The sequence below is a fragment of the Canis lupus genome, chromosome 21 (genome assembly GCF_011100685.1).
Source record: "Canis lupus familiaris isolate Mischka breed German Shepherd chromosome 21, alternate assembly UU_Cfam_GSD_1.0, whole genome shotgun sequence".
NCBI classification, from domain to species: Eukaryota; Metazoa; Chordata; class Mammalia; order Carnivora; family Canidae; genus Canis; species Canis lupus.
Window position 1 is genome coordinate 21,082,852 of NC_049242.1, and position 22,437 is coordinate 21,105,288.

At 39.8% G+C, this 22,437-nt stretch overlaps 2 protein-coding genes across 5 annotated transcripts in view; one reads left to right on the forward strand and one right to left on the reverse strand.

Moving 5' to 3' along the window:
- The window catches only part of AAMDC (adipogenesis associated Mth938 domain containing), a 36,991-nt gene extending 36,391 nt beyond the window's left edge, over positions 1-600 (reverse strand). The window contains exon 1 of one of the 3 annotated variants that reach the window (XM_038568512.1): positions 462-600. In XM_038568512.1, the coding sequence (XP_038424440.1) occupies positions 462-545 (84 nt within the window). In that variant the 5' untranslated portion in view covers positions 546-600. Of the gene's footprint in view, positions 1-10; positions 170-461 lie in introns of those variants that run through there. The other 2 variants (XM_038568514.1, XM_038568513.1) reach the window with 2 other exon arrangements.
- The window catches only part of RSF1 (remodeling and spacing factor 1), a 155,958-nt gene continuing 133,848 nt past the window's right edge, over positions 328-22,437 (forward strand). Inside the window, exon 1 of one of the 2 annotated variants that reach the window (XM_038568507.1) lies at positions 328-745. In XM_038568507.1, the coding sequence (XP_038424435.1) occupies positions 559-745 (187 nt within the window). In that variant the 5' untranslated portion in view covers positions 328-558. The remainder of the gene's footprint in view (positions 746-22,437) is intronic. The other variant, XM_038568506.1, reaches the window with a different exon arrangement.

The following is a 22,437-nucleotide window of genomic DNA, read 5'->3' on the forward strand; positions in this document are numbered from 1 at the left end:
CAAAACTCACCCAAAGGCCTCTCTTCAGGAGAGTTGCGATCCCAAACGGCTCCGCGCTTTACCTCTCACCTCTGGCGGTTCGGGCCGTCTCCGCGGAGCGCTCCCCCCGCTCGCCCCGCCCCGAAAGCGCCTTTCAGCGAGTCGTCGCCCGAAGCCCCGCCCCCCCCCGCCTATTGGCCACTGTTCCCAAGAAGTCCCGCCTCCTCAGCTTCCAGTCCTCCTCCCGGCCCCGCTTCCCTTGTTTTCATTCCCCCTGTCACACGAGGCAGTGGCAAACCCAAGGTGGGAGGGGCGAAGTGGAGGGAGGGAAAGGGGGGCGGAAAGAGGGCGGAAAGTGAAAGGCACGGAGGGCCTCTCTTTCCCCAGTCTGACTCGGTTCTCGACTGCTCCGAGCAGCCGTTGTATTGTGGGATCGCGGCGCCGTGCCGGAGACGCTCGGATCCACGGGGGAGCTCACTCACCAGCGCCTCCTGTTGTCCGCAAGGCTGCTCTGCCATTCCTCGGAACCCAACTCCCTCCACCGCCCCCATCGCCTCCTCCTCCATCCTCCAGTTCAAAATGGCGGCGGCGGCAGCAGCGGCGGCCGCGATGGCTCCTCCGGGCTGCCCGGGTTCGTGCCCCAACTTCGCCGTAGTCTGCTCCTTCTTGGAGCGCTACGGGCCGCTGCTCGACCTGCCCGAGTTGCCGTTTCCCGAGCTGGAGCGGGTGCTGCAGGCGCCGCCGCCGGACGTCGGCAGTGGAGAAGGTAAGCGAGGGGCCCGAACGCCCGGCGGGAAGCGGCCCTGGCACGCTCCTTCGCCCTGCTCTTCACGGACATCCCGGGCCTCCGCGGCTCCGTCCTTCCCCCGGGGCGCAGCTCCGGCCGGCCCGGCCTCTCCGCCCAGCCCCCAGGGTCTTGGGCAGCGGGGAGGCGGGGCCGAGACCCCCTAGGGCCACTGGGCCCGGCGCCGAGCGGAGGTGGGGGCGTCGCGGCTTAGGTGTGGGCTGGGGGCGTGGAGCGGTCATTGTGCTGGCCGGCCGCCCCTGGGACTGTTTCCCGGCCGCAGGGGCCGGTCCTCCACCCCTTCTCCCCCTGGGTGGCGGGGGAAGGGGAGCGCAGGTTCCGGCCAGCTTTGCGCTTTTCTCCTCCTCCCCTCCCTTGCTTCTTCCCCTCCTCCCACCATCCTCCCCACCATCTCGGGGGAGGCTGGGCTCATCTTCTCGGGGCGCCCCTTTCTCTCCCTCCACCTGGGTGGGCGGGGGCCAGCGGACACTTCAGCCCTCCCTCCCTCTAGTGGGAACTCCCCCGAGAGAGTCGCTCGCGTCTCTCTTCCCTTCCCCTCGAGGGCCGGTTTAACCCCCAAAACTCCTTCCTCGGAGTAGGGAGGTTTGCTCCTCCCTCATGGGAGCGGGTGGGGGGGTCCTCCTCCATTCTTGCTTTGGGGGTCGAAGTCGGTTCAGCTTCTCCACTTTGGAGGCTACAGGGTTAATTTTTCCTCCCCCATAGTTTTCCTCCTTCTTCTCCCCACCTCCCCCCAAATAATAGAAAAGCATCTCCCCACTTTTCTAATCCCTTCCCCCTTCATCGTGGCAGCGAGGCTTAGGGGAAGAAGTCGTCCTCCCATTTGCAGGGTGGGGTGGGGTGGTTAGTATGTAGGCTGGAGGAGGGGCTCAGACGGAGGGGGAAACAGTTGAAGAAGGTGCTTGTTGCTCATGTTTCTCTCTCTGGTGCTGCTGGTCTATTATTGGTGTTCGCAAGTGGTGCTCCTTCCACATAAGGCCACCGCGCGGGTGCAGGGCGCATGCTCTGCCCGGCCCCATTGAAACTTCCTGCTGCTGCTGCTGCTGCTGCTTCTGCTGCTGCTGCTGCTGCTGGTTCTTTCCCGGAGCATCTCAGCGCTGTGCCTGCTGCCTCCCCTTACACTGATCGCGTACATTTCACCCCTTATTTATTCCTCATCCATGCCTCTTCTTTCCTGGCATATTTCTTCTCTTAAGAAGGCCTTTTGTTTTTCTGGGGGTTTTTTTTGTGTGTGTTTTTACCCCCTGTGTCTGAGCATTGCCTTTATCTGGGAACAGCCCTTAGACGTTTCCTAAATAGGTTTTTTTTTTTTTTGGTTCGTATTAGGTTGCTAACGTAGTTTTTGTATAAGACAGATAGCTGTTTCCTTTCTAAGAAAACAAGGTTGCTTTTTCAATTCTCCGTGGAAGTGAAGAAGTTTAACAGAATGTATTTACATTGCTAGAAGGGCTCCAGGTGTGAAGTTTTCAAAATATTAGCTATAGTGAAGATGATGTTGTGGCTACCAAAGACTCAGATTAATACAGCACTTACTGTACAGGCCTATATTTTTTCTTATCTACAGCCCAAATCTCTTTCTGCCCTTAACAAACTGTGGCATATGAAAGGGTAGTTTTTATTATTAATTTGAGAGAAAGAGTACGCGCACAAGCAGACGGAGGGGCCGAGAGAGAGAGAGAGAGAGAGAGAGAGAGAGAGAGAGAGGGAGAGCAGGCTCCCTGTTGAGGAGGATGGGGCTCTATCCCTATCTCAGTCCCCCGGGGATCATGACCTGAGCCTAAGGCAGACATTTAACCAACTGAGCCACCGAGGCCCCTCTAAAAGAGTAGTTTTTTTCTTTTTAAAAGATTTTATTTATTTATTCATGAGAGACGTAGAGAGATAGAGGGAGAGACACAGGCATAGAGAGAAGCAGGCTCTATGCAGGGAGCCGGAAGCAGTTTTGATCCCGGGACTCCAGGATCACGCCCTGGGTGGAAGGGAGGCACCCAACCACTAAGCCACCCAGGCGTCCCTAAAAGAGTAGTTTTTTAATGTCGTGTAAAATAGGAGTGATAAATTACATTAAATAAAGACTTCCTGCAGCATTTCTTTAAAAGTTAAGCTTCCCAGTATAGTTATTTTATTACCAAATTGCATTTACATTCAAGTTTTATAGTAGTAGTCACTATGAAGTAGAATGCCTTAGTAAGCTGTGTTTAGGATAGTTTTGGAAGTGATACTAATATACGTATCTGAGAGAAATTTGGGGAAAAGGATTGCTGGCAAATTGGAATTTGCTGGGACCAAGTTGAAAGGCAGGTATAGACCTGTGATGGCATTGTATTCTGGGTGGTATACAAGTTTTCTTGTCTTCCATTCCTTTTAAGTATTTCGGCTGTTGCATTTGGCTTGTTTTAGAAGAAAAAATATCAAGGTCAGTTTAATAGTTCATGTTACCTCCTCTCTATCTAGAGTTGAGCAATGGCCACCAGCTAAGTGAAAACTGAGAAATATTCTGGGCAGAGAGATTATACCAGGGGGCTCAGCCAGTGCATTACCATTGGTAAAGCATCTATAATTGGCATTTGCATCTATAATAATGGATCTTCACATAATGTGATCTAAGAATAATTATTAAGTAATGTTATACAGTTCAACAGACTTGTCAAATGAAAAGTCTGTGCAGGTGAAATGCCATTACTGTGCAGGGAAAAGATTTTCAGGCCTTTGATGATGGTTAACTTACTTATAACAGTTGGATGAAGCAATTCTAGTCCAACTAACAAAATTTGAACTGAATCTTTTTGGAAAGGAGTTGTGTACTAGAAAGAGTTAAGATTAAAAAAAAAAAAAGAGTTAAGAGACATGAGACATGAGTTTTAGCACAGAACAGTATTATATAAGTTGTAGAGCAAATTATTTAATTTCTATAGACCTTGTCTCTTGAGTAGAGATAATATCTGAGGATCAAATGAAATATTTCAAAAATCCTTTCATAAACCAAGCTCTTGCAGTATTCTTGTATTACAAATTTTATTAAAGATGTTAAATTTTTAACATGTGAGAATAGGGATATGAGCAGAGGTATTATATTTAGCTATTATGCTCTTTGGGAAAAATCTTTGTTATAATCAATTGAGTTTTGCTCTATATAAATGAGCATTTTTAGAAGGCAGTTCTTAGTGCTGCTTAAAAAATCCTAATTTATAAAACTTTTGGTTTTTCCTAGTGTGATTATCCGTTAAAAGGTGCTTTTTTTTTTTTTATTTTATTTATTTATTCATGAGAGACACGGAGAATCAGGCTCCCTATGGGGAGCCTGATGCGGGACTCTGTCCCAAGAGACTGTCCCAAGATTCGGGGATCACAACCTGAGCCAAAGGCAGACACTCAACCACTGAGCCACCCAGGTGTCCCAGAGGTGCTTTTGAAAGTATATTCTTGTGAGTTAAACTGTTTAAAACCTTTTACCTACTCACTTTTTGTCATAGGTATAGCAATATTATGGCATCCTTTGGAGGAAACTGTAGTTCTCTATATTCCTTGTTTGAGCACTTTATGATCATTTCCCTAAAAATTTGTTGATAAGTTTTTATTTGGCATTGTGGCTTTAGCTTAGAATTCTTCTTTCATCCCCTAGAGAGGAAATTATTAAATTTAAGTTTGAATGATATATTGAGTATTTACTATGTACAAACATCATTTCATTCTTTGTTCTTTGAGGTTGGTACTATTAATTCTTTTTGGCAGGCATAGAAACTAAGGTTTAAGAGATTGCTTTAGTTGCCCAGTGCCCAAGATGATATATAGTTATTGGTAAAATCTGATTTTTGAATTTTTTTTTTTTATTTATTTATGATAGTCACAGAGAGAGAGAGAGAGAGGCAGAGACACAGAGGGAGAAGCAGGCTCCATGCACCGGGAGCCCGACGTGGGATTCGATCCTGGGTCTCCAGGATCGCGCCCTGGGCCAAAGGCAGGCGCTAAACCGCTGCGCCACCCAGGGTTCCCAAATCTGATTTTTTAAAAGATTTATTTAGAGGAAGGGAGAGAGCTCAAGAGTGCTTGCTTGGGTGTGGGGGGGAGGGTAGGGGCAGAGGGAGAGAATCCCTGCTGAGCATGGAGCTTAACTGGGGCCTCATCCTGAGACCCTGAGATCAAGACCTGAGCTGAAATCAAGAGTCAGATGCTTAACCAACTGAGCCACCCAGCACCCCTAAAATCTGATTTCTAACCTAGATCTGAGTCCAAAGCCACAAAATTATACCTTGCCACAGGGCCATGTTTCCTACACTACACTGAGATACCTCAAGGTATTGCCACCAACTTACAGAGGTGCTATGTGGTTGTTTAAATGTTCAAGGAACAGATAGCAGGACTTGATATCTCTTGGTTGCCAGGAAAACTACTAGCTTTACACAGTTCCTGATTTGAACCTTAGATTGTGCTAAGTTCCTTTGGGTGATGTACCTTTGTGAAGTTGGGTTTTGGTGGGGTTACTGTGACAAAATGTAAATGCTGCATGAAAATCAGTGAGAAATAGGAAATAAGAATAGCAGTGTCCAGTTTGATTCCAAGGTTTGAGAAGTTGTTCATATTGCCTAACCATAAAATGCTTTCTGTAGGTAAGTAAGTAATTGTGATTATTTAAGAATGAAGTAAAAACTTTTTTTTCAGCTAAGGTAGATCAGTTTTTCAAGTTGCTACTAACAACTTGATAAGTGAAGCTGTTAGTGTTTCTTTGCGTCCTGCTGTTGTTAAAAAAGTTACTGAAATACTGAGGGTGTTAGTTTGGAAACTTGTGCTTTAGAGACTATCACTGAGTTTTGTGACCGGAAAGAAAGGAGTACTATGTCCATTTTGACTTTATTTTGTAGAGAAGAAAACCCAGGTGCAGAGATTGATTTCAAGTGTATGTAGCAACCCATTGGTGCTATTCAGGCCATTCTTTTCAGAGTCCACCTGTGTGCTGAAACCATCAAGAAAAAAAATTAGATTTCTTGTTGGTTTAAGTTAGAATAGGAAAAGGGTGTGCCGGCTAAAGTGTTCAAAAAAATTTTTTTTTCAAAGGAATCTCTACACCCAAGGTGGGGCCTGAACCAAGAGTTAGTTGCTCCACTGTCTGAGCCAGCCAGGCGCCCCTGAAGATGTTGGTTGATCCCCACTCCCTCACAATCTACTTTTGCCCCCCTAGTTCTATGCTATGCATGGACCTCCCCATCTTCTTCTTGACTACAATTGGATGAATGGAAGGTATGGATACAAGTGAAAATGGACATTGACTTTGTGAGATTACCAACAGCCAAGGCTCCCATGTGTCTTTTTCAAGAGGAAAATGAACTTTTTCATTCTTTAAAGGTAGTCTTTGTATAGGTATTGGTTGAAAAGTTAATTATATCTAATAACAGTCTAATAAGGTATGTGTGGATAATGTCTTACAATTCCCCTAGTTGGTACTATGATTGAGTTATTTATATGGTATTAAATGAGTTGACTCATTAATTTTTAGTTTGAATTATATTTAAGATTTTATTTTACTAGTGCACTTTTAGTTTCGTGTTTTTTTTTCTCATTTTTAAATGATTCAATGTACAGCTCTTACAGTCAAATGTCAAGTACAAAAGAGTATACCTTTCATATATAACTGGAGTTATGACTGGAACTCCTACTGGTGCTAACTGAATTGTGTGACAGTTGTTTTTAGGTGAATTCTACAAAGTAGAAAGATGACTTTACCATAACTGAAGCTAACCATCTGTTGCTTTAAGCAAAAGATCTTACTGGTGCACATGCCAAGAGTTATGTCGATCCACAGTGGTAGATTGCAGGAACCAGAACCTGTTTTAATTGAAAATGTCCAGTTTGGGCTCTTCTGTTTTTTGAATAAAGAAATGGTCTTTAGACATTTATTAGAAGGAAAGAGAGAAATGTATTTCTTTTACATAATTTTTGGTATATTAACAGAGTGGAGGTATCCAAAAGTTGTGGAGGTCTGGAGGGAGTTTGCTGATATTGTTCCAGACAGAGGATTTTTCTGGCAAAATTGGGCTTGTTAGTGCAAATTGACTCACTTATTTTTTAATTGCTAAGACGTTTCCCTTGAAATTTATCTGTTTTAAAATCTCTGTTTAAAAGTTAAGCATTTATTAGTTACTTCATTTACTTAATATGTGTATTGAATATCTGCTGTATGCTAAGTACAGTAAATGCTGTGGGGATTATTTTTTAAAAACACATTAAACCTGAGCTTTCTTTTAAGGATTTTCTAATCTAGTAAGAAGTAGCTAAGTTGAGCTTAACTTAAAGTCACCATTCAGAGGCTAATTTTTTTCTCTGAGATTTTATCAAGTGTAGTAATAGTCTATGAATTCTAGCCTATAAATTAATAGACTAAAAATATCTCTGTGACAATTTTATGGTGAGATGTACAACCACATGCAGTGTGGAAAAGTAAGAACAGTTCAGACCCAAAGTACATTTTAACCTGACTCCTATTCAAGGAAGATGTTTGTGTGTGTTCCTGTATTTAAGAAAATTTCTTTGGCTCTCGGGATCCCTGGGTGGCGCAGCGGTTTGGCGCCTGCCTTTGGCCCAGGGCGCGATCCTGGAGACCCGGGATCGAATCCCACATCAGGCTCCCGGTGCATGGAGCCTGCTTCTCCCTCTGCCTGTGTCTCTGCCTCTCTCTCTCTCTGTGACTATCATAAATAAATAAAAAAAATTTAAAAAAAATATTTAAAAAAAAAAGAAAAAAAAGAAAATTTCTTTGGCTCTCTTCCTGATGAATATAATCTTTCTCTTTTTAAAAATATTGTATTTATTGGATGCCCGGGTAGCTCAGCGGTTGAGCGCCTGCCTTCTGCCCAGGGTTTGATCCTGGAGTCCTAGGATCGAGTCCCATATCAGGCTCCCTGCGTGGAGCCTGCTTCTCCCTCTGCCTGTTGTCTCTGCCTCTCTCTCTATGTCTCATGAATAAATAAATAAGATATTTTTAAAAATATCTTATTTATTTACTTGAGAAAGATAGTGAGAGATCACAAGCAGGGGGCAAAGGGCAGAGAGAGAGCAGATTCCCCCCCCTCCCCGCCCCATCCCTTTTGAGCAGGGAGCATAACTTGGAACTTGATCCCAGGACCCCGGGATCATGACTTGAGCCAAAGGCAGATGCTTAATGGACTGAGCCACCCAGGTGCCCCAGTGTATATAATCTTACTATGTTATGCCTTGGTATTTTTTGTTTTGTTTTGCTTTTCTGTATGGTAGATCCCATTATTAAAGGTGTCGGTGTGTGTTCTATTTTCTTTTTGTGTTAGAATTTTTATAGTATTAAATACTGCTTGAGAGAGTAATCTGGGGCTTCATCTAAAAATTGTTCTTTCAACAAACGGTAATTGATTATCTACTATGTGCCAGGCACACTTATACCCTGTGGATACATTAATGAAAAAGAGAAGATCTTGCCTTTATGGAGGTCATAGTTTACTGGCAAAGATAGACAATGAAGCAATAAGTTGGGTTTTTAAAAAAATTATATGGAGAAGTAATATGTGCACTTTGTAATGATGTATATTTTCATGACCTTTTAATGTAAAAGTTTTGCTTTGTGTTTATTCTATCTATGCCTTCTCCCCTATATTTGTATATGTTTATCTTAATCATATTCTGAATGATAGGATTATAGGTTTTTCTTTTTTCTTTTTCACATTTCTTGTACTAATTATGTACTACTTTGGTAATAATCAAAAATATATATATTTAAAAGTAGTCTTATCAAAAAGTGAAAATGGATGAAGGTGGTCAAAAGGTACAAACTTCCAATTATAAAATAAATAAGTCATGGGGATATAATGTACAGTTTGATGACTATATTTAATGATGTTTTGTATAATGGAAAATTGCTAAGAGAAAAGCTCTCATCAGAAGAAAAAAATTTGTAACTGTGTGGTGATGAATGTTAACTAGGTTTGTTGAGTGATCATTTTGCATTATATACAAATACTGAATCATTTGTTCACCTGAAACTAATATGATGTTATATATCAGTTATTTTTTTTTAAGTTCAAAAGAAGTCTTCTAAGGCTTTTTATAAAAGGAAAATTGTTTTGCTTCCTTTATTTGCTTTTAATTATAAATTACCTCTCACGGTGATTATTACCATCATCCACTCAAGACACCCTGTCTGAAACTGAGGAACCATCTTACTCTTTAACCTTTGGCATACTTTCTACTTTGTTCCAAATCATCTATTTCTTTATCCTCTTTTTTTTTTTTTTAATTTTATTTATTTATGATAGTCACAGAGAGAGAGAGAGAGAGAGAGGCAGAGACACAGGCAGAGGGAGAAGCAGGCTACATGCACCGGTAGCCTGACGTGGGATTCGATCCCGGGTCTCCAGGATCACGCCCTGGGCCAAAGGCAGGCGCCAAACCGCTGCGCCACCCAGGGATCCCTCTTTATCCTCTTTTATATTCAGCTTCAGTTTTCTATCATTGTTGCTATTGTTTTAGTCATACTGAACTGCTTGTAGATTTCTATAGATACAAAAGATTATTGCATATCTTTATACCTTTTCCTTATCCTCCTACTTGAGTTGAATATTGACTCCCAATCTTCCCATGCCTGCTCACTGTACTACCCACCATTAATCTGCTCTTTAAGCATCAGGTGCTCTGTGAAATTTTTCCTGCTTCTTCTTCAAGTTAAATTAACCACTTTGCCACCTCACCCCAATGAGCTCTTTGTAGATTTTATAGAACAGTACTTGTAAACACCTTTTGCACTCACAGCCTAGCCTACAAGACTGTAAACTTCATTTTTTTATTTTGGGGTTTTTTTTTTAGAGGAGGGGGGATGGGGCACAAAAAGGGGGAAAGTGGATTTTCAGCAGGCTCCATGCCCAGAGTGGAGCCCACTCAGGGCTTGATCTCAACAACCCCCTAAGATCATGATCTAAGCCAAATCAAGAATCAGAGGCTTAACTGAGCCACCTAAGCACCCCAAGAGAATAAACTCCTTGAAGGCAAGAATAAATGTTTATGAAATGAATAGTTGTTTCCCAGTTCATTATAGGACTGTGTTCTATTCTAAAATGTTTTTTAGGGATCCCTGGGTGGCGCAGCAGTTTAGCGCCTGCCTTTGGCCCAGGGAAAAAATAAATAAATAAATAAAATGTTTTTTACAATTGAATCTTACATGAACTCTTAAACATTTGCCCAACATATGAGAATGAGATTCTTTCCATTGCTAGTTGGAAGTAATTGGCATACTGGTTAGTGCTAACACTTGAAGTAATCAGATTTCACATCCCATTAGATGTAATACTGTATGTAAGATGATTGCATGTAGGGATGCCTGGGTAGCTCAGTCGGTTAAGCAACAGACTCTTAATTTTGGCTCAGGTCCAGGTCTCAGGGTCATGAGATCGAGCCCTGTGTAGGACTATGTGCTCAGTTAGGTGTCTACTCCTCTCCCTCCTCCTATGTCCCTCCCCCACTCACACACTCCTGCACACATGCACTTTCTCTAAAATAGATAAATCTTTAAAAAAATAAAGAATGCATGTAATTGGAAGTTATGACCTAGTCTGCGATAGTCTAATGCAGGGGTGAGCAAACTGTAGCTGTAGGCCAAATCTGGCACATTGATTGTTTTTGTAAATAAAGTTTTATTGGTGCACAGCCATGCTAATTTGTTTACATATTGTCTAAGGCTGCTTACACACTAAAGTGTCAGAAGCAAGTGATTGTGACAGAGAACATATGGCCTTCATGAGCTACAGTTTTGTTTGCCCCTTCACAGGAAGAGTGCTGGTCCCTGTTCTAGTGAAGGGATTGAATGATTGTCTCCAGGTTTGAGAACTGTTTAGAACTAGAATAATACAGATTTAGTGCCTAGAGTGTCCTGTGAATGAAAATAATACAGTAGTAGTTTCCTCAATATTTATCTAATTCGACACACAATTCTTTAACTGTTACTCTTAGGTGAATCTAAAAGCTTTTCTGTTAACAGGGTGAGGACATTACATTGAAGTAATTTCTTTCAAGGATATCCATGGCTTCCTCTGCCTAATTGTCATACTGCAAGGCTGGGATGGGGACCAAGTGACATAGTAATTGACAGTAATGATAAGAAAAATGTAATATTGCTGTTATACTGGCCTCAGAGTCTCACCCAGGTGGGCTGGTTTTAAGATCTCATTTGGAGGTAGAGCCCTCAGTTGTTGGTTAGGATAAGGTTGGGTAAATGGAGATGCCATCTACTTAGATGGGAAAGAATATATTTATTGAATGTAGTACTTAAAATAGGTTACTCGGAACAGAGGGTTGGGGGAGAACATTCTAGAGAATACCTTGCTTACTAGGGTGAAATTGTGTGTTTTGAGCATTAGTCAGTTTCACAGGCAAAGTGCATAGTGTTTATAAAGCTTTGGCACTTAGAATGCTGGATATGTTAGGGAATTTTATTTATTTATGTAAATTAAGTAAGCCAACATGGGAACTTTAACTCAGGACTCTGAGATCAACAGTCTCATGCTCTGCCTATTGACAGTCAGCCAGGCACTCGTCAGAGAGTTTATTTTGATATTTTTATTCCTTTTGTCCTGAGCATCCTCACAGTTGACTCTGCAAATAAATGTAATTGCCATTTCCTCAATGTTTAAATATTAAAAAAATTTTTAGGGAAAAAATTAGAATGAGTTCTTTCTTTTTTTTTTTAAGATTTTATTTATTTATTCATGAGGGACACAGAGAGAGAGACAGAGGGGCAGAGACACAGGCAGAGGGAGAAGCAGGCCCCATGCAGGGAGCCCGACGCAGGACTCAATCTCAAGACTCCAGGATCATGCCCTGGGCCAAAGGCAGGTGCTAAACCGCTGAGCCATCCAGGGATCCCCCAGAATGAGTTATTTCAAATTGTAACTTGCTTTTGGTGTTTGGGTTTTGGGGATATAGCAAGATTGTAACACATTGGAGAATTTGTTTTGTTTTTAAAGATTTTATTTATTTATTATTAATGAGAGACACAGGCAGAGGGAGAAGCAGGCCCCGCACAGGGAGCCTGATGTGGGACTCCATCCTGGGTCTCAGAATCAGACCCTGGGCTGAAGGCGGCGCTAAATCGCTGAGCCACCCAGGCTGCCCAAGAATTTGTCTAATAAGAAATACAATGGAGTTTAATTTATATTCCCATTAAAGGCCTGCCAAGCTGTAGTTTATTAAAACCGTGAAAGAAGCCATCTCTAGTAGTGCTAACTTGGGTCTGCATCTGAACCCAGACATTCCATAACATTCTTCATTTTAGAGATTTTTTTTTTGGTCCTATAAATTTTGAGTGATCTTCTGGTTTGTCTTTCTTTCCATCTTCATGGCCTTATCATTTTATAATCTTTTATCTTCTGTGCTTATCTGGTTTGATTTATGGTGATAACTATTTATCCATTTTCCTGCCCATTTTCCCATATTTCGGACCTCCCTTTTCAACCTTAATTATCTTCTCCATTTCTGTCTTTTTTAGAAACAAAAATTAATTATGTAAATACAAAAATGAGGATCTTTGGAGTATATGGTCTCTAACATAATTTTCTCTTTTTTTTTAAGATTTTATTTATTTGTTTATTTATTCATGAGAGACACACACCGAGAGAGGCAGAGACACAGGCAGAGAGAGGCAGGCTCCATGCAGGGAGCCCAATGTGGGACTCCATCCCAGGACTTCAGGATCACACCCTGGGCTGAAGGCGGCTGCTCAATCACTGAACCACCCAGGCGTCCCTCTAACATAATTTTCTAGGTTACATAAGTGCCATTAGTTATATATATGTTTTTAAGATTTTATTTATTTATTCATGAGAAACAGAGAGTCAGAGACATAGGCAGAGGGAGAAGCAGGCTCCTTGCAGGGAGCCTGATGTGGGACTCCATCCTGGAACTCCAGGATCACACCCCGAGCGGAAGGCAGGCACTCAACCACTGAGCCACCCAGGTGTCCCATTTATTTATTTATTTATTTATTTATTTATTTATTTATTTATTTATTTATTTATTTTTAAGATTTCATGAGTAATAATTTTACAGTTATTGTTGAGCCAGGCTCTACAGTGAAATCTTCTATAAATATTAAGAAATCTTCTTAATCCTTATAACTACTCTGTTACAGTTAGTATTTTCTCTTTACAGATAAAGCAACTAAGTCTTAGAGAGAAGTAAAGTAACTTACCTAACAGTATTAAAGTATTGGAGGAACATTTCATATAGAGATAGTTAATGATGTTTAGGGATTTAAAACTTGGTAAATTTGGCTTCAGTGCCCTAGCTCTTAACCACTCGCTGTGCTGTCTGTCCCCTCAGGTATGATTTTAGGATTGTAATGTGATCCTCCGTATCATGGTCTTGGTCTGAACACTGAGCAACAATTTGAACAGTTAGGCTTCTGAGTCAGTTTATAGCATACTTTACTACTCATTTATGCTTTTTTACTTTTAAAAGTACCAATTTTATTAGTGTAAGCATTATTATAAAAGGTATACTATTTTAGTTGGATACTGAAATATATTAAAAGTAAAGAAATAAAACTTCATAGGTGCAGTTGATGAATCTCTTGAACACAGTCCTTTACCTGATTGTCATTGCTTAGGACAACCCTAGCCTTTCTCAGACTTGGAAATAATTCTCTTCTTGAATCATTTTGAATTAAGATTTCTTTTCCTGTAGCTGCAAAGTTTTGTGTAGTGTGTCAGCAAAAGCCTCCAGGGTTTGTTCCCTACTGTTAGACTTTCATATACCCTAAATGAAGAAGTGGTCTTATTTTTTTCTTTAGTGGTTTCCTTTCCTTTTTCCTTCCCTTCCCTTCCCTTTTTCCTTTCCTTTCCTTTTTTCTTTCCTGATTTTGTTTATTCATGAGAGAGAGAGAGAGAGAGAGGGGCAAACATAGGCAGAGGGAAAAGCAGGCTCCACGCAGGAAGCCCGAAGTGGAACTCGATCCTGGGACCCGGGGATCACTCCCTGATTCAATGGCAGATGATAAACCGCTGAGCCACCCAGGTGTCCAGTTTTAGTGGTTTTCAACCTTTATTATAGTCAGGTGATTTAATTAACTCTTTCTAGCTGCATGTTAGAATCACCTGGGGAATCCATTTGAAAAATACTGATGCCTGGGACTTAACCACACTCACCAATAAATTTAGAGTCCTTGGGGGTTGGGGTCCTGGAGTCAGTGATTTTAGAGTGTAGCCAGTAATTAATGTCTGTTTTAATTTGTTTGTCCTGGTACTTTTCTTCACATTCTGTATTTAAGTCCTTTGCCTGGATCACGTCTGGGTGGCTCAGTGGTTGAGCATCTCCCTTTAGCATGATCCTGGGGTCCTGGGATGGAGTCCTGCCTCGGGCTACCCATGGGGAGCCTGCTTCTCCCTCTGCCTATGTCTCTGGGTCTCTCCTGAATAAATAAATAAAATTTTTTTTTTTAATAAATAAAATCTTAAAAAAAAAAGTCTTTTGCCTGATATTAGTGTAGCTAGCTATTCCAGCTGTCTTTTGGTTACTGCTTTGCATGATACATCTTTTTCATCCTTTTAACCTCCTTGTCTTTTTGATTTAATTTTATTTTTTAAAGACTTTATTTATTTATTTAATATTTATTTATTTATTTATTTATTTATTTATTTATTTATTTATTTATTTATTTATTTATTTATTTATTATAGACACAGAGAAAGAGAAAGAGAGGCAGAGACACAGGCAGAGGGAGAAGCAGGCACCATGCCGGGAGCCCAATGTGGGACTCGATCCCAGGACTCCAGGATCGCGCCCTGGGCCAAAGGCAGGCGCCAAACCGCTGAGCCACCCAGGGATCCCTGTTTTTTGATTTTAAAGTATGTGTCTTGTAGACAGCATATGTTTGTATTAATCTATGCAAACAATTATATAGAAGTATAACTGCTGTAATAGAGGAAGTACTTTGAGAATATAAAAAAGCAAGTACCTACCTTTGCCCAGGTCATTTCGTAGCATCACTGTAATCATTATGGAAATTTGAACAGTTGTATAGGAGATGGATAAGCATTCCAGGTAGAGAAGAACACCAGAAAAGCCATAGAATTGTGAAATAATACAGTGTGTTTAGGAAGTTGCAACCTAACTTCAAGCATTACATTTCTGTTTTCTTTCTTTCTTTTTTTTTTTTAAGATTTTGTTTATTTATTCATGAGAGACAGAGAGAGGCAGAGACACAGGCAGAGGGAGAAGCAGGCTCCATGCAGGGTGCCCGATGTGGGACTGGACCCCGGGTCTCCAGGATCAGGCTCTGGGCTGAAGGCGGCGCTAAACCGCTGAGCCACCCGGGCTGCCCAAGCATTACGTTTCTAAAAATTTTGTGGTTGCAAACTTCAGATGATGTGAGAAAATCAGGTTAGGACACAAGAATTATAAATGTCTTAGTAGTATTTTTCTTTCATTTAAAGGAAAAAACATTAAATAAAGGCAGCATGTCAGTGACTGATTCTAAATTCTATAAAGAATTCATTTTGTCTGCGGTGCCTGGGTGGCTCAGTGAGTTAAGTGTCTGCCTTTGGCTCGGGTCATGATCTCAGGGTCCTGGAATTGAGCCCCAAGTCAGGCTTTCTCCTCAGCTGAGAGTCTGTTTCTCCCTCTCTCTTTGCCTCTCCCCACTCATGTGCAAGCTTGCTCTCTCTCAAATAAAATCTTTAAAAATTTTTCATTTTGCCTTATTCACTTTGTTTCTGTCAAAACTTCGCATAAAGTAGATGCTCAAATGTTAGTTGCATGAATAAATGTCACATATTTCAAATTAGTAATAGTGGGTATTTTGATATAGTTTTAGTTTTTCTTTTTATCCTTTGCTTGCTAGAGACTTGTCAGGGTACAACTCCCATTTCCTTTTGGGTATTGTTTATAAAGATAGATACTACTGAATCCCCCTCCCTCCCCTCTTCTTCCTTCCTTTTCTTTTTTCTTCCTTTCCTCTCTTCTTTACTCTTGTTTCTTCCCAGGGCTCCGTCATCTTGGTTTGTAATTGTACCTGAGGTGGAAAATCTTTGTGTAATCTCTCAGTTTCTTTCTTAGGTCATATGGTTATCCCATGTCTTCACTGCACGTCAAAAGTGTGCTAACCTCTGTCTTCTAAGCTTATTACTTTTTAAAAAAATATTTTATTTATTGATTCATGAGCGAGAGAGGGAGAGAGGGAGGGAGGCAGAGAGGCAGAGATAGAGGCCGAGGGAGAAGCAGGCTCCATGCAGGGAGCCTGATGTGGGAATCGATCCCCAGTCGCCAGGATCACACCCTGGGCTGAAGGCGGCGCTAAACCGCTGAGCCACCAGGGCTGCCCAGCTTATTACTTTTTATAGGAATCTTAGACTATAGTTTTAAAATCCAGTTTTTCTTTTATCTTTTCAAGATAGCTCAGGGAAAAGTCATTATTACTTTTCTGCTATTTACCTTTTTTAATTAAAAAAAAATTCCCAGCCCATTTTTTTCTGAATTGTTCCATATCTTCTCCACTAGGGTTGACCTGAAATCCTTCTTTCTTTGTTTTGTTTTTTATTTATTTTATTTTTTTTTAATGTTTTATTTATTTATTTATTTGAGAGAGAGCTCCAGCATGAGCAGGGGAGGAGCAGAGCCATCTCCCCCTGAGGAATGGCAGACTGAACCACCCAGGCACCCCTGAAAATTTTCCTTTCTGAAAGTAAAATTTTTTGAATTCTTGGAAAGACAGTGGGTAGCTTGAAGGTGGGGAATTCAGCCCCAGGTCATTATTGTAGAATTGTTGAGATATGAATTAGGTCAGTGGCCGTGTAGGGCTAGAGAAGTTTTCTGGCATAGAGAGTAGGTAGTAAATAGTTCATTTACTGAAGAAAGAAATAGCCATAAAGGCCCGGGGTTTATGGGGGAAAAGATATTCCCTATTTTTAAAAATTCAGAATTCTAATAATGTATATGAGCACTGTTTGAAAAGCTAGCCATGTTAATTTTATAGCTTACTAAAAGTTTACTCTGAATAGATTATGGCAGTCTATCTTATTTTATAGCTCTTTTGATTTTTGTGAATTAAGTTGTTATATATACATGTATATTCTATACATATATTACATATATATTTAACATTTTGTTAAGGATGTTTTTTTTAGAGTGCCTTATTTATGTGCTTAAGATAATTAAAAATTTGTTGGGCAGCCCAGGTGGCTCAGCAGTTTAGCGCCATCTTCAGCCCAGGGTGTGATCCTGGAGAGCCAGGATCGAGTCCCACGTCAGGCTCCCTGCATGAAGCCTGCTTCTCCCTCTGCCTGTGTCTCTGCCTCTCTCTTTCTCTGTTTCTCGTGAATAAATAAATAAAATCTTTGAAAAAACAAATTAATTAAGATAAGTAAAATTTGGTTTGTTAAACTATCTTGGCATAGGTGTCCAGTTTTATTCTCTTATAGGTAAAGCTTTCTATAATTGAGTAACTGTCATTTTCATTTACAGAAAGACCACAGATTATAGAGATTACTGTGTCCTGCTGGATAAAGATTTGATAGTTGGACATCTTTTCTGTTACCTCTTACGTATAAAGAAACAAATGGTACTTCATATAAATTGAAATCACACCCTAAACAGTGAAAAAGAAATGTCAAATAGGTAATGTGGATTGAATCTTTTCTATAGATGAGAAATACATAAGTAAATGTGTGTCATTTGTGTGGGTTGATAGTTGATGAGTAATTCTTCATTAATCCTGAAAGATTCTCTAGCAGAAATGTTTGAGCTGTATTCTGTTTTCAGAGTGTCTCTTTTTCCACTGTTACACATGCTATTAGACACCATGTGGTAACTCAAACTTATAATGTTTCTTGAGTTATAATTAAACTTTGGTCTTATGCCATTTAATTAGCGAGGATGTCTCCACCATCTTGAAAGACAAAATGTTACCACTTAAAGAAATTACATATACTTCTTAAGCTAGAATTCTCAGTAACGTAAATAATTTATCTATAAGCAAATTAATACTGGGAGATTTTCTCCCATTTCCTGTAAGGTTGATATTAGAGCACAGTAAGTTGCTTTAATAATTATGTATTGCCAAGCAACATAAGAATCTTAATGGGCTCCCTCTCTGACTCTCTCTCTCTCAGTCCCACACCTAACCTGTCATGTTTTAATTACCTGGGATTTTAGTTCCATAGTGTCAATTATTTATTTTTATGTTTCTCAGCAATTATTTAAATCAGTCTATGTTTTAGTAGTCGATGTGCTCACCACTTTTTTTGGTTCCCATTTTTTTCTTTTTAGATTCATTCTTTTTCTGTAGTACATTCTTTTTCAAACAGGGTTTCTGAGTGTTGAACCTTGAGTTCTTGCATGTCTGAAAATACACTTATTTTGCACTCTGATCTGACTCCTCATTTAAAGTACAGTATTCCAGTGTTCAAATAATTTCCCCCTCCAGAACTTTGACAATACTACTCTCCTTTGTTTAGCACCCCCTGTTGCTGATGAGAAATCTGTCAGTCTGATTCTTGTTCCTTTGTAAGTGAGCTGCTTTTCCTCCTGAAAGATTTTATAATTTTATTTTATTTTATTTTATTTTATTTTATTTTATTTTATTTTATTTTATTTATTTTTTATTTATTTATGACAGTCACACACACAGAGAGAGAGGCAGAGACACAGGCAGAGGGAGAAGCAGGCTCCATGCACCAGGAGCCCGATGTGGGATTCGGTCCCGGGTCTCCAGGATCGCGCCCTGGGCCAAAGGCAGGCGCCAAACCGCTGCGCCACCCAGGGATCCCCCTATAATTTTATTTTAAATCCCTGGAGTTCTGACATTTTCTAGGATGTGCCTTTTTCTTTGCTTTGCTTTTTCTTTTAAAAACATTGAAATCACAGATTTATTCTGTGTATTATTCCTGGTCTAATTCTCTGTCCTCCATTCCCACAGGCAACCACAGTCCTGAAATTTAGAGTTTATTATTCCCATGAAAACTTTTATACTAAGAATATATATTTATGTATCCATAAGCAATACATGGTATGAATTTACATGTTTTGAAACTTTACTTGTGAATAGTATAGTGCTATACGCATTCCTCTGCAATTTCCTTTATTTCTCCCTCAACACTTTTTTGTTTTAAGATTATATTTATTTATTAGAGAGAGAGAGAGACAGGTGGAGAGAACATGAACAGATGGAGAGAGAGAGACAGAGATGGAGAGAGCATGAATGGGGAGCCTGAAATGCAGCTCCATCCCAGGACTCTGGGATCGTGAGCTGAGCTGAAGGCAGACACTTAACCAACTGAGCCACCCAGGTGTCTCCCTCAATACTGTTTTGGAAATATATCCATGTTGATGCATGTTGTTTTTATTTACCTTATTTCCTATTACATAAAAAGTACTGTAATTTTTTTTGAATTAGTGGATATGTAGATTTGTTTTGTGCAGTTAAAAGTAAAGCTGTAATGAACATTCTAGCGGCCTAGAGTTGGAATGTCTGAGGGTATATAAATTTTTGTTTTAGCTTTGGTATAGCCTGATTGTTTTCCAAAATGACTTTATCAATTTATATACTGCCGTCAGTGTATGAGGGCTCCCATTTATCAGATATTCAATACTTGGTATTCTCAAACTTTTACATTTTTAATAATGTGATTGTGAATTAGTTTCTTATTGTTGTTATAAGCTTGAGCATTTTCATGTTTTTTTGCCATTTGGTTTTCCCTTCTGTGAATTGCCTTTTTATAGTCTTTCCCCAGTTTCCTTTGTGATTGTTTTTATTGATTTGTAACAATTCTTAATATATTTTAGATGTTAGTCTTTTGTCATTTTTATTTGCAATGTTAACATCTCAATGTTGCTTATCTTTTATGCTATTTTTATACTATCTCTTGTTAAAATAGACTTCTAAATTTCAGTGTAGTATAATTGTAAATCTTTTTTAATAATTTTTTTAAATTTTATTTATTCATGAGAGACACACAGAGAGAGAGAGAGAGAATGAGAGAGAGAGAGAGAGAGAGAGAGAGGCAGAGGGAGAAGCAGGCCCCATGCAGGGAGCCCGACATGGGACTCGATCCCTGGTCTCCAGGATCACGCCCTGGGCTGAAGGCAGCGCTAAACTGCTGAGCCACCCGGGCTGCCCTGTAAATCTTTTTTTAATGTTTACACTTTTTATATCTGTTTAAGAAACCTTTGTCTATAATTCTGAGGTCATAAGATATTCATCTGTGTTTCCTTCTAAAAGTTTTGATTTTCAAATTGTTCATCTTAAACGTCTTGGAGTTTATTTTTCTGTAATGTGTGAGGGTTTTTTTCCCCCCTGCACACTAATTTGTAATGCCAAATGCCACGTCTCACATGTTAATTTCGACATATATGTGGATCTATTTCTAGGTTCTCTGTTACATTAGTGCATTCTTCAGCACATGGTTTTATTATAGCTTTAAAATAAGACCTTTGATTTGCTAAGGCAAGGTCTCCTACCATGTTCTTTTTGAAATGCCATTTGGTTATTTTCAGCCCCTTATAGTCTCCTATGACTTTTCCAGAATCACCTGTAAAATTTCACAAAAATTCTTGGTTTGATTTTATATTGATGTACTGCAGTACAATTTTGATCTTACTCCAATCACCTGGATGTAGCGACAAATTCCACAGATTTGAGGGCATGGTCACCAACAAGACTGCCTCCATTGCAAATGCCAGCCACAAGTTCCCACAATCTGCTTCCGATTCGATTATTTGTTGGAAGGACTCACAGAACACAGAAAAGTGCTATACTTATCATGGTTTTATTTTAAAAGATAAAATTTAGAACCAACCAGATAAAGAGACACATAAGGCAAGGTCTGGGAGGGTAATATACAGTTTCCATGCACTCTCTCTGTGGAATCAGTGTAGATTAGCTTCCCCATGTGTCAGTGTATTCATGCATGAGTCAGGAAGGTCTTCTGAATTTGAGTGTAACAGTTTTTGTGATTGAATTAATCCTCAGTCCCTCTCCCTTCCGTGGAGGTGGGGCTGATATCCCTAATCTTTTTAGTATGCTGCTGGATTCAGTTTACTTACATTTTGTTGAAGATTTATGTACATATTCACAAAGGTTACTCTTTTATAGGTTTCTCGTTTTTTGTTTGTTTGTTTGTTTGCCAGGTTTTGGTATCAGAGTGATACTGGCCTAATAGAATGAGTGGGAAAGTGTTCATCTGAACTTTTCTGTGTTTTGGAGGAGTTTGAGAAGGATTGGTGTTAATTCTTCGGTAAATGTTTGTAGAATTCACCAGTGAAGCCATTTGATCCTGGGTTTCTCTTGGGGGAAGTTTTTTTGGTTATCTAATCTTTTTACTTGAATACCCTATGTATTCAGATTTTCTATTCTTGGGTAAGTTTGGTAATTTGTTACTAGGAATTTGTCCATTTCATCTAGGTTCATATATTGGCATTCAGTTATTCATTGTGTTCTTTTAACAATCTTTTTATTTCTGTAAGATCATTAGTAATATCCCTCCCCTCATTTCTAACTTGAGTAATTTGAATCTATTTTTCTTCATCAGTCATGCTGAAATTTTATCTATTTTGTTCATCTTTTCAAACAAGGAACTTTTGGTTTCATTGAGTATGATTCCATTTATATTAAATTTATAAATTAGGCAAATCCATAGAGACAGAATATAAATTAGTTGGTGGGAGTTGAGGTGGGGGGGAATTGAAAGAATTGAAGTTCCTTTCAGGGTTGATGGAAATATTCTGTTAATTAGGTAGTGGTGATGGTGGTACAATATTATGAATATACTAAAAAACATGGAATTCTACACTTTAAAATGGCTAAAATGATGGATTGATTTTGTTAGTTAAATTTTCCTTTTTTTAAAAAAGATTTTATTTATTCATGAGAGACATACAGAGAGAGGCAGAGATATAGGTAGAGGGGGAAGCAGACTCCCCATGGGGAGTCTGATGTGGGACTCAAGCCCAAGACCCCAGGATCATGACCTGAGCCAAAGGCAGACTCTCAACCACTGAGCCACCCAAGTGCCCCTGTAAATTTTATTTCAATAAAATATTTTTTTCAAGAGTTAATTAATTGCATATGTATGGGTCTATTTCTGTACCCTGCGTTCTGTTTCAGCTATCTATTTTTCTATCTTTTTTTTTAATTTTTATTTATTTATGATAGTCACAGGGAGAGAGAGAGAGAGAAAGAGAGAGAGGCAGAGACATAGGCAGAGGGAAAAGCAGGCTCCATGCACCGGGAGCCCGATGTGGGATTCGATCCCGGGTCTCCAGGATCGCGCCCTGGGCCAAAGACAGGCGCCAAACCGCTGCGCCACCCAGGGATCCCTCTATTTTTCTGTCTTGAGGCCAGTATCACTCTGCTTAGACTCAGCTCCCTAACTTTGTAGTAAATTCTGAAGTCAGATAATTTAAGTCTTCTAACCTTATTCTTCTTTTTAAAAGGTGTTTTTACCTATTTTAGGTCCTTTGCATTTCCATATAAATTTTAGAGTAAGTTTATCAATTTCTATAAAATACTGAAAATTTTATTGGGATTTTGTTGAATCTACAGATGAATTTGCACAAAATAACACCTTTAAACATTGAGTCTTCTGATACATGAACTCCATTTTTTTTAGTTGTTTTTCTTTTTTAACAATTTTATTTATTTATTTGAGAGAGAG